The sequence below is a fragment of the Coloeus monedula genome (genome assembly GCF_965178545.1).
Source record: "Coloeus monedula genome assembly, chromosome: 1".
NCBI classification, from domain to species: Eukaryota; Metazoa; Chordata; class Aves; order Passeriformes; family Corvidae; genus Coloeus; species Coloeus monedula.
In genome coordinates this window covers 29,850,273-29,870,027 of record NC_138781.1, presented here as the reverse complement: position 1 = coordinate 29,870,027, position 19,755 = coordinate 29,850,273, and the positions used below count along the sequence as shown (strand labels likewise).

The following is a 19,755-nucleotide window of genomic DNA, read 5'->3' as shown; positions in this document are numbered from 1 at the left end:
GAAATCTGGTTCCCTGACAGGCCACCAGACAACCTCATCTCCAACCTGCTTTCAACAGGAAGGTTGGACTGGACAAGCTCCAGAGATCCCTGCCAATGTAGACTGTCCTGTGGCTCTGTGCTAACTTAGGAGAGAAGGAAGGAACTCAGAAGACAAGCTACAACCTGAAAGAAAGGCTTTGATATGTTTAGAAAGCATCATTGACTTTAGGCCTTTGATGGAATGGAAGGAGAAATACGTGAGGAAATGTATTATAGGAAATAAAAGTATTTATCCTTAGTTTCTTAAAAATCAGTGTGCAGTTTAGTACTTTCTGATAACAAAATTACAGTAAATTGCATTTCAAGCAACTTTTTTTATAACATTGCCACTGTTTATCATTTGTTATCTTAATTTCTTCACTCTCTATACTACATATGTAGTATAAAAAATAACAATTTTTTTCTGGAAATTCACTTAATTAGAGGCATGTTGTTGTGTACTTGTTTTATTGAGATGTTAACCTACTTACGGGGTTAACACTAGAGAGAGAAATTGGTTTTTTCTCATCTAAACTGGACTGTCAGCTTCTCAAGGGGCTCTTCTGCTTTGTTTTTAAGCCGTCTTTCTTGACAGGTGGCTACTTTGTTCCAATCCACAGCTGAAAATTCCATTAGAGATCTTGCCATTGCCCGTGCTAAAACCGCCTCTTTGGGGTCCTCAAATGGTACTCTGCAAAAAGAACAAAGCAAGTCCATTACCTGAACATTTCCAAACCACTTCAGGACTAATTTACAACACACACTGTGTAGAAAGTGAAAGTAGCAGTCATGATGACGCTAAGAGGGAGGACTTAAAAATCTTAAATTTACAGGAAGTTTTCTTCTACCAAATTTAAGACAGCAAAACAAAATGAGAATAGGTCAGAGTCATAGGATTCTATTTGAAAAAATCATGCTATAAATTATTTTAAATACATTTATAGTAGACTTAAAAATGTTTTTGTTTTCAGTGTTTTCCCCCACAAAAGTTATAATTGTTTACTTTTAATGCTCTGATTCAATGGACATGATTCAAGTGATTTTATACCCATTAATTTAAATGCACATTTATTCCACTGTGGATCTCTTAACTAGCCCTCAGGCAAATATCCATTCTCCAAGCTCTGAATCCAGATCCCTGTGAGCTTGTGTTCATGGATCCTGCCACAGCTGCAGTCTGGGAGAGAAAAGCAACAGACTCACAGTGTCAAAGCAGGATTGACAAGGAACCAAAACCTTCCAACTCAGATACAATATTAAAACTATCTTGTAAGAACTTCTTTCTTAAAGACGTCCCTGTAGTGACACACCTCATATAAGCCACAGGACTATCTCCACTGAGTATAATGCTCTTTGTCACGAAAAGGCACCTTGCAAAGCCTCAGCATTTCCGTAAGTAAGACTCGAGGCAGCTGCACATCCATTCTATCAATGAGGACAGCTAACTCCACTGAAGGCAGGTAAGAATTAATTTTTCAACAGAAATTAGCTTGATTTTAAAGACCTGTGTTCCGAGTACTGTTAAAGGATATCACATGTAGGGTTTTATTATTTCCTTTAATGCATTTTTCAAATCTTTTCATGTGTAAAGCTAGAAAATAAAGCCAAGCCTGATACCTAAAGTTTGTAGATTTATTCTTAAAAAGTGTGCATCTAAAATGTCACATTAAAATGCAACCTTTCTCCTGTCTCAATCCAGACACAGAAATAAAAGTTTTACATTTATTTCTATGATTTTGAAACTGAACAGAATAAAAATAACATCATGTACAGACTAAAAATGTTTCATTCTACAAGTCATAATATTTTCCAGAGAGTGTATTTTTGAACAGCCAGTCAGGAGAATGTTTTCTGGGACATAATACAGATCAGCTATTCTGATGCTCTTAATACTTTGAGCATGCTTTTTCTAGTGATCAGTATTTGATCTTACAAATAAATGGCATTTTTATGTACCAATTTCCAAATGTGGAATACCTTTCAGTACTAAATTTTAGACATCAAACCTAGTGTAGAGTTGCAGCTATATTAAATACAAAGACCTGAAACTGTTTCAAAAGCTCATTTTTACTGGACATTTTCTCTAGTTAGGGTATTTTTTAAGCATGGCAAGAGGAGATTAAATGCTTCAGAGATGTAAAAGGAAGAAGAAAGCCAAAACAGTACTTACTTATTTGTGTTATTTCCAAATTCACAACCTATAACAGAAAGTTCAAATTATGACGTTAATGGCTGTACACCAATTTGAATAGCTGAGGATTGATTACTATCCTGATCCTAAATTGCTTGTTCAAATTAATTGAAAACTAGCACATGATTTGAAATATTTAAGATAATATTTTATTAAATTCCTGTGGAAGCAAGTATTTGTTGGGTTTTAAGTGTATGTAGTCTTAAGTTTTTTGTATTTTATTTTCATTAAGTGTTTTTAAGTTTCTTGTGTTTTATTTCCTGTAGACATACACAGCCATGTTTTCTTTCACAGATAATGATGCCACTGTATATGTGCATGATTGCAGGGCAGAGCTAAAGACAGCTGTCAGCCCACTTTGGCCATCATCAGCAAAAAAATTAGTAAATATGCTTAAACTATCCTCCTTTTCCCAACCTCTTCAAAATAATTGTTAAATACAGTGCTTTCAGTTTTACTATTGTGATATATACATTTTAAAAAACTGGCAGGTATTTGATTACTTTCCAAACTTCCATCTACGCTATTTAAAATACTACTATTTCAGTCATCTATGCACAATGGTGGTTTTCTTATCTTTAAAACATAAAAAAAGATGACAAGATTGGTGGAATTTCAAAGTTTGTTCTAGATTGTGATACAAGTCTCGTGGTTACAGGTGGTATTCACCTGCTTTCTCGCTTCCAGATCTGAATGTTTTAAGAACTCTAAAAACTGCTTTATATGCTATTATAAGACATCATTAAAATATTCTCAGCTTGGAAAGTATAAAGAGGAATCTGCTTACAAAACCAGGCAAGATACGTAACATTTAAAACACTAGAAGAAAATATTTTCAAGAGATTATCTTGTAAAAGCACTAGAGGGCATCAAAACTCTACGATGCTGAGAGTCAGAAGTGTATTGAGACGTTTTAAATAAAGGTAAAACTAAACACAAGACTCATACTGACAAAAAATTTTGTTTAGCTGTCTTTAAAGACAATAATGTAACTACAGTGTTTGATTAGAAATTATCTGCCACAATACTCTCAAGTGGAAGGATTCATTTGTTGCCTGCTGCTGCTACAACTACTTACTTCATGAAGCAAACTAGCTGAGTTCTTGATGCATTTATATTTTATTACCAAAACCAATAACATTTTATCAGATGAATGAAAAAAATGTTTCTAATTCAAATCACCTAAAAATGTATTCTTTTCCTTCCAGTATTGTAAATACCTGAGGGCATTATTGGTCTTCTGGCTGGTTGAGTGCATCTGCTAGATCCCACCGTAGTCACCAGGGATGTATCTACTCTCTTCCCAAAAGCTATTGACTGCATGACCCAAGCCCTTTTGGGGTTATAGAGATGAAGTGCTGACTCCCTTTCTCTTTGTGTAACTGCTGTTAAAAGGGATATAAAAAATTTAATTTTCTTTTATCAATTGAAAAGGCTGCATACAAAAGGTTATTCATGTATTTTCTGCGCAGTTTTTTAACAATAGTGATGTTAATGACACAATTTCAGAACAATTCAAAATGGGAACATGGAGTGGTATTTTCTAAGGCTTTAGGGTGAAGCCCTGTACAATAAAATATTTTCTTCTGAGTGCAGTTTTTTGCTAGAAAGCAAGACTTTTCGTGCTGCTTAAATGAGGCCTACTGCAGAAGTCAGTAAAGATTTTGATTATGAATAGCAAATACAAGTCCTGGTTTAAGGCCAGTTCAATTCCCATTGGTCAATTACAGAGAAAACCCTAGGAGTGCAATCAAAAGAAAAGCTTAAATTCTTCCTGTTCCGCACTTTAAAAGAAATAATTTTAATTTTTAAACAAATAGCTTGAGGCTGTTAAATCAAATTGGGGATGGTAGGTTCAAATATATGAACTCTATACTAATCTAGTACTTCAGCTATGGAACAGAAGTGAGCTAAACTTTTAGAGCAAGTAACTGGCAGAAGCATTTTCAGTTCAGGGAAGTTTTGGAGTCATGGTGTCTAGGGGACCAATTAGGAAGGAACTGCAGTAGTCATGCCTGAAGGTAAGAGAACATGAGCACATGTCTTGTGTAAAGGAGACAGCCAGGACTATGTTCTGGTAATGTTCTACAGATGGTGAAGAAGCTTTGTAATGTTTTTAGAGAAATAGTTCACTAAATAGAAAGTCCAGGATACAGCTTGACACAAATTACTGCTTCAAGTCTTAATCCAGGACTGACTACAGTAGAACTGTATTTAGGAGATGAAGTCCAGGAAGTTTTATGGAAGTGTTTCTAGACATGTAAATGCAACACGTATTTTTCAGCACATTAAGCTTCAGTCATCATTTCCCAGTCAAAAAGTGATATTCAGTAACACAGCCTGACAGCTGTGTTAAGCACAACTCTTAACACAAGAGCAAATACTCAGGAGAGTGGAGGTACCAGTGCAAAATGACTGTGTGAGCAAATGGGCACCTGGTGAGATCCAGCAACTCCTCATCAACCCCTGGCACCTGCTGGGGCCCATCCATCAGCTTTCCTTCACAACAGCTGCACAGAGTCCCAGCACCTGCAGATATCCTGCATCTGCCTTGCTCAGTCCCTTTTCAAGAAGGCACTGATTTTTCCTTGCTACTCTCTTACAAGCTAGAGCTGAGTAGGAATCAGCTATTTTCTCAGTGCTCTCCAGTAATTTTCAGTCGTGCCAGTCACACAGTTCTCCAAACACCAGAGACAAAAATCACCAAAGCTGATTTTCTGAGTACATTGTGGCAAGTTTATGGCTTCACTGATTTAAAATCTGGCTATTCTTAAGAAAATTTTCTCTTCTGTAGAATTTACAATCTGCAGACAAGCTGTGAAAGATCTCTTGATGACTTGTGAATATTTATTATACTTGAAAGCTTAGTCTGCATTTACCTTACCAAGAAACGTTCATATACATATTTAAATGTACAGAAACACATAGATAGCTCAGGATATTATCCATACCTAAATAAGCACGCTCACCCCTGTTAATATATACTAGTCTGAATGCACAGAGGTAGGTACATGTTTCTAAGCACAGGCTTTTATCTTTACCCAAATAGACCAAGGTACAAGAAAAACCTAAACAATTTAAAAAGAAAAAGAAATCAAAAGCATTTAACAAAGTGTTTATGCCATGCAAACTCTTTTTGCTTGACAAATCTTGCAAAATACGAGTATCTTGTTCATTAGTCATTTTTCTCTATCAACAAATGCATGTAAAAGAACAGCTAAGATAATTCCACCTATTTTTTCAAACTGGTTAAAATCAAAAGCAACGGCCAATGCTTTGTGAGAGAGGAAAGCAACCCTTACATTTCCTGTCAAGGAGCTGAACTGAAGGAAGGAAGTATATCACATAAAGCCGGTAGTCTGGATCATATGCCAGAGGGTTTTGGAATAGGTCTGCAAAATGTATGCAGAAAAAAACAATGTCACAAAAAACCAAACCCAGTGAAAGAAGCACTTTGCAAAGCAGGAAAATTAAAGGTCACTAGGAGCAAGAGATTTTGTATGAAACATAAAATTCAAATTGTTCTTACTCTGGGTAAACAAAGCAGTCTCATTACTCACCTAAACATGGACTGCAGGAACTGACTTTCTGCAGAGTATGGAAAATACCACAGGCAAGAACTGAGTAAAGGTGCCATCATGCACTCCAAACCTTTGAAGTATTTTTTGATTTTTTAAGATCTACAGAAAAAACACTGAAGGGTTTCCCTTTGATTTTCTCACATATTGTTAGGTAGTACCTATTTTAAATAACAATGATCTTTTAGGTGTGACAGCTTAAACGTAAGACACAACATTTGTAGGAGGATGGAGTTATTAATATCAGATGAGCTTTAGGACACCTAAGACTTTATCAGAGCTGATAAAAGGCTGTATCCCACAGACACAATATAAAATGTAAATACAAAGCCTTCTGATGTTTTGACAGATGATGAGTTTGAGAACTCACGAAACTTAAGAGAAAAATGTTTCATAGGGCCTAAATTCCGGACACCCTGTGTCCCACTAGCTTTCCTTGAGGCTTGAGATATCGAGCTTCAAAAGCCCATTAGCAACTTGGCTAAAATGTTCATGTTCAGGTTCACATTACCTGTATAACCAAACCTTTGCAACACAGAGACAGGTATCAGTCCTGTGCTGCTGCTTTGCCAGGTGTGGAACATTAGCCTAGCTCACATGCCAAATCAGTTGGTTTAGTGACAGTGATATCTGAGGCTGATTAAAATAGAAACTGGTTCATTCACGGATCAGCTAATAAACAAACAAGTGTTGTGGGGTGGGGCTTCTTTTCTAAATAAAAAACATAATAATGCTATTTATGTCCTTATACAAATACTGTTCTTCTAAGACAGTAAAAAAAATCAGGAGGCTGTCACCTTGAGATCAGAGTGGGGGAAAAAAAATCTTAATAATTTTTACAACTTCTGCTACAGTCTACAGTAATCTGTTTTTCTGGGGAGAGCCTGTGGCTAGGACTTGCTCTAGGGTAAAAAAATTCTGTTATAATATCATTTTAGCAGTTAGGCAGAGGAAGATGGTATTACTGAATAAGAGACAGTAGAAGAAAAAAGCCTGAAAACACTCCATACAGATTTGTAAACTACAGGATGCAATTTCACGTTGTTCAGGACAAGTATGGCTGCTGAGAGAGCTCAGTGCTCGATGGGATTTAGCAGATATTTTGGAGAAGTAAGAGGGCTGGAATAAACCTGTCTATGTATTTTCCTACATAGAAAACACCTGTTCCATGTATGCAGAGGAAAACTTTTAATTTTAATTCTTTAATATTTTTTTTAAAATCAATGTACTTAAAATTAGTAAGAAACCCACATGGTGGCAGCAAAAGTTCTATTTTTACTGAACAAAGTAATATATATCTATTTTTTCCTAGAAAGTGTTAATCAGAAAGAATATTACGTATGTATCTGATAAGTCTGTTTTTGAGTCAAGAAAATATACTACAGCATTCCAGAGAGAAAAATGTTTCAGAAAGATCTCTAAGAGCAGCTATGTTTGGTAGTGGAATAGAATAATGATTCAAGAGAGATTTTTCCAAGGCACAAACCAGGTCTGATATTAAACACTTGTGAATCTAGATGCTGCTTGGACTACGTCCCTGCTCAACAACACAGATTTGTAGGTTTGTTTTAGAGAATGTGAATTTTTCTACTACTTATTTTTACAATAAATTCAACCATTGTACAGATCAAGATGGTTTTGTTTTACAAAACATCTGGGATCAATTCCTGGCTGAGCTATCTACTTTCTTGTCAAGGTCATGCAATTTTAGTTCTACAAATTAGGATAATGCTTTCTTCCTCCACAGTTTTGTCTGTTTTCTCTATCTGTAGGAAAACAGTGTGCCTCTGCCACATGGGGCAGAAACAGAGTGAACAAGGGAGTTTTCTGAGGTATAGCAGCAGGATGTTATCAGCTGTGGACAATAAATCAGTTGAGGCAATTTACAGAGTACGTAACAAAAATCTTGGATTCCAAAAGGGAGAAGTGAGCACAAGGTGAGCCCATAAAGAAACACTCTGAATCTCCCAAAAGGCTGCAGTTGTGAGCAGCATGTGCAGTAAATCTTTTGAAGCTGAGTGTCTTCCCTAGACACCTGATGAAGGATGGTTGTTAGGCTACACATCCAGTGCAGGGCAGTGGCTAAAATCATGAGAGAGCCTTCAGGAAGAGAAATTTTGGCAACATTTTGGCAGCTGGATGCTACTCCTGAAGTGAACAATAATAGTGTGTTTTAATAGTTCTATTGTCCCCAAGAGCTACAAAACAATAAAATGCTGTTAAGCATCCAGGAGCTCTGTTGAAGGCTAGCAAGCAGGGTTTTTTTAAAATCAGATTGTTTGGCAATAAAAAAGATCTACCTCATAACAGTGAGAAGTCTCACTGGCTTTGTTTTATAAAAGTGAGTTATGTGCACAGCCCTTTTCAAAGCTACACAGTGCAAATTCTGCACCCATTTATTATTTATTAATATTGCAAGAAGGCAGATAAATTATATAGTAATATGATGTATAGGATATGACTTTTAAAATTTATTTTGTTCATTTACTGATTTAATTTAGTTCAAATATGACAGGGCATTTTATTAAACCAATAGAGACCTGTTAATTTGAGAACTCATTATTATGAAATCCCCTTGGAGCAAACACACTGACAATTTTTTTCATGACTGCAAAGGTCAAGAAAGAATGACTTTAAAGTTATGGTTATTAAGGTTGTTAAGCTTCTTCTACTGGTTACTGTAGTATTGTACAAATCTTTGAACTAAACAACTTTTTTTTTTTTTTTTTAATTAGGGTAGATCAGTATATTATATATATTGTTTGATTGTTCTTTCAAACATTTCCTTTTCTATGGTGGTGGCCAGTCCAATTTGCATCCAATTTTCACCGTGCCTTTGTAACTGCCATTCATAATAACTCAGCAGCACTTTAACTATCTGCTAGGTATTTCCCACAGATGGTTGCAACAAGTACAACAAACTTCCTGTGCTTGTTGAAGCTCCTTATTAATTTGTAGAGCTAATATTAAAATCAAGTGACTGCACCATTCATACATAGGATGTCTTTCCAGACTCTGCCTAATCACTTCAAACAACTGAATTCTTAAATGGACTAATTTTTCTATCTTGCATATAATGAAAAAAATATCAGTAGTTTGGCTGGCATGTTGTCTTCCTAAATGCTTGATTTGTTTTTTTAGTTTTGGCCCAAAGTCAAGCTCAATTAAAAGTTTGCTTTTCCATTCATATTTTCCTTTCCCACAATCAGACATTCAGTTTTCTGAATGCTTAAGGAGGTGTTACGGCCTGGTGACATTCTGACATTCACCTCCTTAACCATGTCACTAAGGCACAAAACTTGTTTCCTGTCTTCTTTGCAAGCATCTGGCATGGCATATGTTGACATTCCTTTAGGAATCATGGAAAAAGACTGCTTATGCTTTCACTTTCAATATCTTAATAGCATATATCCTACCTTCCCTGGAGGCTACTTCTTACATTGCAACTTAGTGGTGCCAACAGTATAACTTCATTTGAAATTTCCATTTCCAGCTAGTGTATGCTCCTTAACAGACATTGTTATGAATAATACCTAAAGTGTATTTATTCTTAGGCTCTAGAAATCCAGTCTGCCAAAAAGATGCAGATAGGAAGTTCTATAAGCAAGAGAATTAATGAGGCAAGAATTTGGGTTCTATAACCTATCACTCACACTCCCCACAGCAATAACACCCATTTTTCAACTCCTTTCACCTCTATGATAATCTCACTGTACTCCTGTATTCCATTACAAAGAGGCAGCTGTAAACTGCTTAGACACCCTCCAAGCTACTCATCCAAGATACTGGCTAGCCAGCAGCCAAAAAGTTCACTTCTGAACTCACTTAGCAGTTTTCCTCAGTTGAGGTACTCTTTGTGGAATTTTCATGTCTTAGACATCTCTTTATTCTGTCAAATTTGGTTTAAATTGATAATTAGCCTCAAAAGCTATTAGCAAATGAGCGGAAACAGACAAGAAATATCCTGATAAGAAACTAGAAAGCTACTACTTGCTGTTCTGCAAAATAAAAGTAGGATATTACTTAGAGTCTGCAAGCTTATCATTCCTTTCAATTCCTTCACTGTTTTGCCAAGTTTTTTTAACTCGTTGTTGTGAAGAAACAGAATCTGCAATGAACGTAAGTGTTTCAGAGCACCTGAAATAAAATGAAAAATAATTAATGATTCTCACCACATCTGCCTTTACTAGAACATTATTTTGCTATGCTGTACACCAAATTTGATATTTTAGTTATCTATCTGTGCCTGTCTTTTGGTAACACATTGCAGGAGATATTAATTAAAACAATAAATTAGAGATTTCAATGTCCTTTTCACCTTTCTAGTCACATCCTTTAAACACATGCCTAACTTTTTTTTTCATTTCAATTCTTTCCATTTGTCCACATCACCTTTGCATCAACAAATCAGCCGCAACTGCAACCTCTCTTCTGCCTCCCTTCCTTCCTCCTATATCCCTATAACATTTGATAAATTCACTTCCTTTTACCTTTGACCTAATATTACCTCTGCCTCACAAACAATAGTATATCCCTAATACCGCCTTTGCCTCACAAATAATAAATAGTGAATTCCTTAGAAAATAGTTCAGTTCCAAGTAATTACTGATGCATTAAAAAGCCATTACAAAATATTGTTGTGACCCAGACTATGTGTTCACATCCTCACACATCAGGATTAGACATCCCATTTTCCAAATTATATACAGTATTTCATCCACATTTCTCTACTAATGATACCCTTCTCTTTACCCATATTTTGTAATCATCTGTATTGTCTCTAGTATCCATGCTTATGTCTTTCAAAGATAAAGTTAGCTCAAAATTTCACAGAAACTAATCAAGATCATTTCTCATCCCAGCATTTTACAGATACAGAGAAAAATAAAATGTTAACATTTAAAATGTCTAAAATATTTAGAAATCTATTATGCTTTGGTCTGTTCATTCACAAATTCACAAGTCTGGTAAAGCCATTTCAATCTACAAGGGTAAGCAAAACTGAAACAGAAGTATAAGACAGATGCATTTTTACAATGAACCAAGTTTGGCAGTAACTTTGCAAAATACTTCTGGTTATGAATTCTCAATATTAAATATGGTCATGTAAGTCAAAAATTTTTTCACAATTGCCTGACATAAAGTAAATGACATTTCATCCCTTATACCGGAATAAACATATCACCTTATTGCCACTCAAGTATGCTGGAAAAATTAAATATCGAATAATTAACACACTCTAATTATGCATACATAGGAGCTTTCAACCAATAAGTTACTTGCCTGTCATCCAGTTTTATGAATTTGAATGCCAATACAGAGAAAAGAAAGTATAGGCCTCTGCTCAACAATCTAAAAATGGAAGATTGGTACCTGCTATATCTGTCAGCTCATTATTGTTGAGATAGAGTTCAGTCAAGCAATAGTTTTTGACCAAGAAGGTTAAATCTTGGATCTGAAATCAGAGTTAGGCAAAGTGTTATCTGTCAGTCTAAATACAGTGTCAGAGAATTATAAATGTGGCCTCTTGAAAACTGTTTAACCACAAGTAGTTTCTTATATTTCTGTTTAAGACTCTTGGTTTAAGGATTCTCTTGACAGTTCAACCTTCATTAGAAATACTAATTACACATCAAATACAAGCAGTACAGCCTTATCTAATTTTTTGAAATACAGATTTAACATTTGTATTTGGAAGGACATTTCTCTGAAATTCCCTGGTCTCCACATTCTCTTTTCCTTCTATCCACATTTGAAATAATTTTTATTGTGAGAAGACCCTTGTAGAGCACAATAATTCTATGTTGGTTTAAAAATATTCCTAAAATATATAATTGGAATAAACCAAGCCTCTTGCTTTTAAATTATTTTTTCACTAGCAGGCTTAAAGAGCACAAATTTGTCCTAATTTTTCAGAAATGTCATCTAATCATATTTAGAGAATCAATTAGAGTTACAGAAAAAAAAGTAAGTATGTGTAGAGGTGTATCCCCAATAAAGAGCTATCTTCAGTCCCTATGGAATCACACCTTCTTGCTTGGAGAAGCTCAATTCCAGTACTGCTTGACTCCAGTGCAAGGTAAAGTGCCTGCAGTGGGATAACAAGCTGACCTTTATAATTACTGAGAACTGGGACCACTAATGGTGCGGAAGTTTTTATCCCACGGTTTAAATGCAAGAGCAACAAACAGAATGATATTCCTGACTCTTTGAATTCTGTCATGGGAAGTAATTTGTTAGGGAAGGAATTACTTCAATCCTTGAATTTTGCCACTGACTCCAAAATAAATGTGCTTTGCTCTATGCATTAACAGTATCTGAAAGCTGGAAGGAAGAGCATTAAGACAGAAATTTTCCCACTCCGTGGTACAGTGGTTTTCCCTATCTTTGGCAAGTTTTGTTTTCAGGATCATCTGGAGTTTGCTCTTTTTTTTTTTTTTTTTTTTTGATAAAACTACTGAGTACAGAAAAATATGCTCCTCCTATTGAGGCATTTAAGTAAGGCTTTTCCTATGAAAAGCCACTGAGTGACTTCTCCACACAAGTTACACAGAACAACAAAAGAATGTTCTTTGTTACTGCTTAGGTAGGAAAGTGATCAAAAATCCAATTTATTTAACTTTTTTGATCAGCAAGATCAGTTCTGCTTAGTCATCAGGCCATTTCTTCTTTTTCTTTAATGTCCTTTAGCTATACAAGGAAAAGCCTTATTATACCCGTGATTTTGGTTCAATATTTTAACATATCTATACTTTTGCTTTTTTTGAAAATAGTTGGATAAATAGAGATCTTTTGATGAATTGGACATAAGATGCCATATAACTGATGCTAGCCTGGGGCAGCAGATATACATGTGCTCTGAAGTGACATGGAATGTAAATTTATTTTTTCTGCTGCTCACAGATCTACTTACTTACCTGAGCAAGCAATTCTGGTGATTTAAGAATTTGGGTTCACTGTGAAAGTCATGTAAACTACTGTACAGTAAAAAATATTTATGGGGTTTTATTAGTTTTCTTGCTTTTTATTACCATTGACTAATGGTGAGGGTTTGGATTCAATTCAACCATTTAGTAATGGTTGGCTATGAATATATAGATTTCTAAATCAGACAATTCTACTGTCTAGTACATGATTTTGTGTCAGACAAGATGTGCTTACAATTGACTGGAAACTGTATTGTCTGGACATTTTGACAGAGCACTGTCTTAAAACCCATAGAGGATATGATAAACACTAGGATCCAGATTTGCACAGATGGAGAAAGTGAGGCACGTGGTTTGTGTAACTGATTTAGGACCTTACACTGCATGAGAAACAAGAGAAATTAATGTGGCCCAATGTCACACTCCAACCATTTGTCTGGAAATCTCTTAAATACACCGAGTTTAGGTGACACAATGTGTAAGGGCAGCAGATACCCCATCATCCCTAGAACTGCAGTGCTGCTTCCTGTGCACAGGGAGAAGCTCATTTCACAGAGTTTTATGTCACTCTTGTGTGCATGACATCAAAAAGCAACCTCACCTCGACCATCAGCCTGCCAGGAAATAAACTGTGCATGTCTGCAAGGGCAAAGAAGAGCCATGCATTTCCTGCAACCCACTCCTGTCCTACAGCCACATCACCCCTCGGTCTGTTCCAAGAACTGCCCACTCTAGCTACACTGGGAACTGAGGAATTAGCACAGAACCTCTGCTTCTTAAATACACTGAACTGATAAATCTGATGTGAATCTAAAGGAAAATACATTAGCTTATACTCTGTAATTTAAAAAAAACAAGGTTTCTTCAAATCTGTTATATTTGACAGTTAAATTAGCCTGGAAATTAAAAGTAATTGATGAGTTTGACAATTACATAATACTGTGTTAGAAAAAAAAAATCAGAGAGTATAGATGCATTGTTCTGCTCTTTAAAGAAATATTTTATTACCTTATTGTTGTTAATCCACAAATACCTTAATCTGGGAAACTGTGATAGACTTGGGATACTCCTTAGTCCTCTGGTGGAAAAAAAAAAAGAGTAACAAATTTAACATCAGTAGTGCTTAGTAATTTTATAAATATTTTAATTTTTCATAAATAATATTATACAAGAACTAGAAAGGCACACTTCCCTAGAATTTATAGCAGATAAAGACAAAAAGAACAAGATGGCAGAGACAGTGTAAGCACTCTGCACACCTGCAAGCATAACGAGGCAGCAGGTGGTAAAGAAACAGGAACAAAATAAGTGATACATTAATTGCTTTTCCATAATAGCATGAGTTATGAGTCTGAGTCACATGTACTTTGCAGTTTGTAGAAATCCTGCTCAGAACACAGGAGGAGAAGTTTGGCACCCTGGGGACATGAAGCTAAAAGGAAAACTGCTTTGAAGGTGCAGTGGGGATTGTCCAGCCAGAGTGCCAGAGAAGCCAACAGAAGACAGACATCAAACATGTCAATGTGCATTTTTTATTATTTTTTATATTAGTGAATATTGTGAAATATTTTGCCCTTTTTCCACTCCTGTCCTGTTCTCATAGAAACTTAGCACATCCACTGCATCCACTGAGGCTGAAATGATCTCCCATGTGCTAGTATGGTCTTATTTTTTTAATTGTGTATCTAGCACTTTGAGTTTGCTAGTGTACTATAAATAAAAAATTACCTACTGACCACAAAATATTAGTGAGGTGCCAAGGAATTTTAACTAATTGCTCTTCTTTATTTTTCATTGCTTTAAATAAATGTTCTTAATTTCCACTAGAAAAGTTATAGATTACCTTTACTTGACAATTTTTAATTATATTTTTAATAATAAAAATTTCCTTGTGGATTTTAATGTGTTGCAAGACTAAGGCCAGTGTTTCAGAAAGTAACAGGACTGAAAAAAACTAACCTCATATCATCAGGCTAAAGTCATGTTTGTTTTCCAACTTTGAAACCTGGTCTCTATCTTTCCATGTTGTCATTTTATTTGTTGGGGGTTTTTTTCCCAACACACCCTCCAGGTACAGACAAAGGGAGGGTGGGTGGATGCCTTTTCTCATCTTGCATTTGGAAATGAAAGTCAGTCAAGAGCAAACCCTACAAAGTTGAGGTGCTATACTTTTAGTCCCTTGTATTACTGAAAATCAGATTATCTCTCATGTTGTTACTTTGTTAAATTGTTTATTTGGCTTTCTCAGATAAGCCATAAAAACTAACTTAATGTGTCTATTATCACAACTAACAGAAAAAGACACCACTGCAAGTAGCAGGGACAAGCAGATGGCTGTTGACAGGACACACAGAGCTCCTATCTGATTCTCCTGTGCACCCCTGAACTACATTTCAGGTAGCAAAGACAAAATTTCTTACATTCTTGGTCACTGCCACTCTACAACTAGTTTACAGATTTACATTTAATTGGCTTTACTCCCTGTCTAGTAACAGCCTCATCTTCACTATCTCCAAGCCTCAATCTGGTTTGTTGTTTGTGGCGCTTTTTTTATATTAAGGCATCTAATTTGCCCCAGGTAGAGCTTAATTCCTCCAACATTTTGAAAGAGCCTGTCCTTTTCTAGATGCCTTCCAGACTTTGTATGTCTTTTATAAACTGATCCTTTTTGGCCTGCAGCACTCTTTTTCTACCTACTGCTAAGTTAATCAGTTTCCCTGGGAGGACAGCTTTCAGTGTCCAAAATACATTGTTTCATGTCCCTTTAATAGTAACTCATTCTCTCTCATTTGATTGACTATAATTATTTGTTTCCATTTTCTTATTTCAGCTAGCAGAAAAATATGTCAAACCAACAGTAAAGGAGGCATGATCTGATACTGAGCTTGGATGAGGTTCAAGTTTATATAAACTGATACAGAATAAAAGGAGTTCACTTCTATCCAATCATCACAGAATCCATCTTGCATCATTTATCAAAATGGTTTCATGGGCAGACAGATCACTTCTGTATCTACCATGTGAACATTTCTTTTTATTCTATAGCAAAAAAAAAATTTCAAAGCCAGTGAGGGCACACATTCAAGCATTTAAGAACAGAAAATATGCCAATTAAGACTGTATACACAGACTTAATTCTTTACATATGCAGTATAATAATTGTATTGTTTAGAAAGTATGTATATATGCACCTTTTAATTGTCTCATTATTTCAACTTCTCCCTTAAATTTTACACATTTTCTTCTTTCTAAAATGCATATCTTAAAAAAATTGACAGTAACTATATGTTTTACATCACAAATTATCAAATACTTTCTTGGTGTAAATCAGGAGATGGGATAAGAAATTTAAACATACTAGTGAGCACATTTAGATTTTCAAGACCATATGGTTTCCATCAAAAACAGACTAGACAACACTGAAATCCCTTAACACCTTTTTTTTTTTTTTCACTCATTTGGACCAAGAGACCTTGAAAACCTTGTCCCTGAATTATTAAACTACATTAGTTCTTTCTGTATGCTATCAACCATGTGAGCAGTGGATGCAGTTGTGAGGCTGCAGACAGGTATGCAACACTTGGAATTGTGCCCTGGCCAGAAATTCAAAGCACGCTTTCCCAAAACTTTGAAGTATGTCCTGTCATGTATCCATCCCTTTATGGCAGCCTCTCAGCATGTTCATACTACAGCATACACCTCTATCAACCTAGATCACCCACAGGTTCATGAAAGCTTTGCCTTCCTTCACTTAGCACATCTTCTTCTCCTCATCTGCCCCACATCTCAAGCTGTTTCATAAAGCTCTCAGAGGAGATCAGCTCTCTCATCAGCCCAAAATAACTGTTCTTGTGCTTATATTCACTTCATGTTGCCCTGCCCTCCCTTCAGTTCTTAGCAGTAGAGATGCAGGTCATTTCAAAGGTGGTACCACTGAGTTTTGCCATTGCAGTAACAGATTTCTTCAGGGAGGTCAGAAATTTGGCAGTTCTTAGACTGGGCAGCTCCTGTGTTTTTTTGTTTGCCTTCTTGATACTCCTTCCACCCAGCCTTACAAGCCTGTTAGAACAGGCAGAGATTGGCCCATCAAGGCTCACTCCTCTGCTCCCCATGGCAGAAATTCATGTGCAACTCTGTGAACTCACAGACCCTCAAGCAACTTTGGGTTGCTGGAGACAGACTGTGTATCTAAGGATGAGGCTGTTAGCTGTGAGCACAGTTCTGCTATGTGTCTGCGTACCCTCACCATTTCTTCATTCACAACGTGTATGGACTACGTAAGACTATGATTTACTGGCATTTCACATATACATAATGTTCAGAGAGGTCCTGATACAGAAAGCACTATGAAAGGTTACTATTTACTGTGTGCTCAACTTTAGTAAAAGTCAAAACAAGAAACATTTTACTTACTGTCTAGCCAGATGCAGTGCTACGACATCCATGTTGCTCTTATAGCCACAGATCTTCAGCTGGTTTTCTATTGCCTGACAGTATACAGTACGTTTGTCAGTACAATGTACTACACCACTATGGATTCATTACATTGTAACATAGGTGAACTTAGAGTTTAATGTGTACACCAAAATTAATATATGTATCACAGCACCTTGCAAACTGTTAGCATAGTCTAAGAGAGATAAAGAGGTAAAAAATGCCAGTCTCTATTTAATATTGACAAAAATACTCCAGTGATTAGGCTACACTTACACTAATTTTTTTTTCCTGTGGAGAATCATGGTTGGTAGACATGAAGTGAGAAATTAATGTACATTAACTGGACAATGGGCTTCTCACTCAGGTCAGCTAACCCAGTACTCGTGATGAACAAGGCAACTGCTTACTTTGCATTACAGTTGCAACTTTATTTTATGCAGTTTTACTTCAAAACTGTGCACATGACATTTTAAGGCTACGCATCTAGAAAACTCTGCTTGTACATTTAACATTGAAAAATGCAGACAATTTTTATTTTCAGAGTATATTAGTGATGTGTCATAACTTGCAAGAGCAACAAAATCCACCAACATAAGAATTATGGATCTCTCTTACTAGTGGCTGATAAAAACTAAAATGTGTGTCAGAAAAAATGGGTTTAACAGATGAGCTATCATTATGATCACTATTGTTTAAAACACAAAATTGATACAACTTTACACGTACAAAATGGCTTGGAAGTACGGACAGGCATGTCAAGAGTGGCCTGTATTGGCTGCACAACCACTCCAGCGTGTTCTGGGTGTACTAAACATACACAAAATAACTTGCAAATGTGTGGGACCTGTGGCACTCTGACCAGAGGCAGCCAGGCACTCACAGGGCTGCTTGTTCCACCCCGCGGCTGTGGGACGCTGCCATTTGCCCAGAACTCGGTATGGCCAGCTGTCAAGTGCAGCTGTAGGGGAAAGATTTAGGACAAACTGCCATAGTTGTCTTTCTACGCGTGCAAAATCTGCCCATGGAACACCAAGTGGTCTCTGGAGAAAAGCAGCTGTGAGACACCCCAAGCGTGCCGATGTAAGGCTCCGACACTGCGGGACACACCAATGGGGAGTGCAGATGTGACAACGGGGAACACACACCTACTGCAGAGAGCACCAATCCCGGGTGTCGCGTTCCACACTCAGGAAGGCTGTGCTCAAATACTTGTATTTCGCACCCTCCGTTATGCGGGATCTCATGCTCTCCCCACCCTGGAGCCCCCCTTCCCTGTCAGCCCCGGCTCTCCGCCGCCGCACCGCGCGGCCCCAGCGGGGCCCACGTGTGCTCAGCCGCTGCCTAGGAAAGGCTGCCCCGGCTCTCTCGGAGGATCCAAGCCGCTCGCTGCCGCCCCGGGGCCGTGTGGGGGAGCCGAGCGCCTTCCGCCGCCGCGGGAGGACGGAGCGCGCCGCGCCTCGGGGTGCGGTGGCGCTGCCGAGCCCTCCCTAGCACAGCACAGCGAGAGGGCGAGGCCGAGGGCGCTGGGGCCGCACGGGTACGAGGAGCCCCGGCGGGGGGTGCCGCCGCTCCGAGCGGGGAGCGGCGCGGCCGGGGCGGGCCGGGGGGCGAGGCCCGCCCGCTCACCTGCCCGCCGGCGGTGGCGGCCGCCGCCATCTTAGAGACCCGCTGTGGGCGGCCGCAGGGGACGGTCGCGAGCCGCGGGCCGGGCTGCGCTGGGCCGGGCTGTTGGGGCCAGGACCTCCAGCGTGCCTCTACAATCGGGGAATCAGTTTGGGAAAATACCTCTGAGATCGTCAAGTCCAACCTATGACTGATCACCACCACCTCAACTAGACCATGCCACTGAGTGCCACATCTAGTCTTCCCTTAAACATTTCCAGGGGCAGTGACTCCACCAGTTCCCTGGGCAGGCCATTCCAACGTCTAAACACCCTTTTTGTGAAGAAACTATTTCTTCCTGTGGCACAGCTTGACACTATGTCCTCTGGTGCTGTTGCTGGTTGCGTGGGAGAAGAGACTCACCTGGTACGCCCTCCTGTCAGGCAGTGTAGGGAGCAGTAAGGTCACCCCTGAGCCTCCTTTACTCCAGGCTAAACACCCGCCGCTCCCTCAGCCACTCATTACAGGACTCGGGCTCCAGACCCTTCACCATCACACTTGCCCTTCTGCGGACATGCTCCAGCACCTCAATGTCCTTCCTGAACTGAAGGTCCCAGACCTGGGTGCAGTAGAAATGGAGTAACACTGAAATGGGAGCCCCAGCCTGGGTGTGAATCGAGACAGGGCTTCATGCTGGGGACGGAGTTCGATGGCGAGCGAGGGGTGCCCACACTGGGAGCCAGGACTGGGGGAGGGGTGCTGGGTGGGCCAGCAGGAGACCCCAGTGGGCAATGGCTAAGGGGAGCTGGGAAAGACCTCTGATGTCTCTGGGATGTCTCCTGGATCATATTTGTTCTCAACACAGAAAAAGTGTGCTTGCTTGCTTTTTTTAAAAAAAACTAAATTCCTATGGTATCTTTATTTTTAAGCACAGATCCTATGTCCACGTATGTGTATCACAGAATCACCGAATTAATTAGGTTGGAAGAGATTTCTGAGAT

At 38.1% G+C, this 19,755-nt stretch overlaps 1 protein-coding gene across 1 annotated transcript; it reads right to left on the bottom strand.

Annotated features, from left to right (window-relative positions):
- Positions 1 to 518: 518 nt before the first annotated feature.
- LRRC72 (leucine rich repeat containing 72) lies at positions 519 to 18,808 on the bottom strand (the record flags this gene model as incomplete). The annotated part of the gene is made up of 9 exons (XM_082291831.1): positions 519 to 711; positions 2,191 to 2,218; positions 3,432 to 3,596; positions 5,514 to 5,603; positions 9,813 to 9,926; positions 11,163 to 11,244; positions 13,724 to 13,793; positions 17,129 to 17,202; positions 18,779 to 18,808. 9 exons carry the CDS (start codon positions 18,806 to 18,808, stop codon positions 546 to 548), a joined length of 819 nt encoding a protein of 272 aa, XP_082147957.1. The 3' UTR covers positions 519 to 545.
- Positions 18,809 to 19,755: the final 947 nt, after the last annotated feature.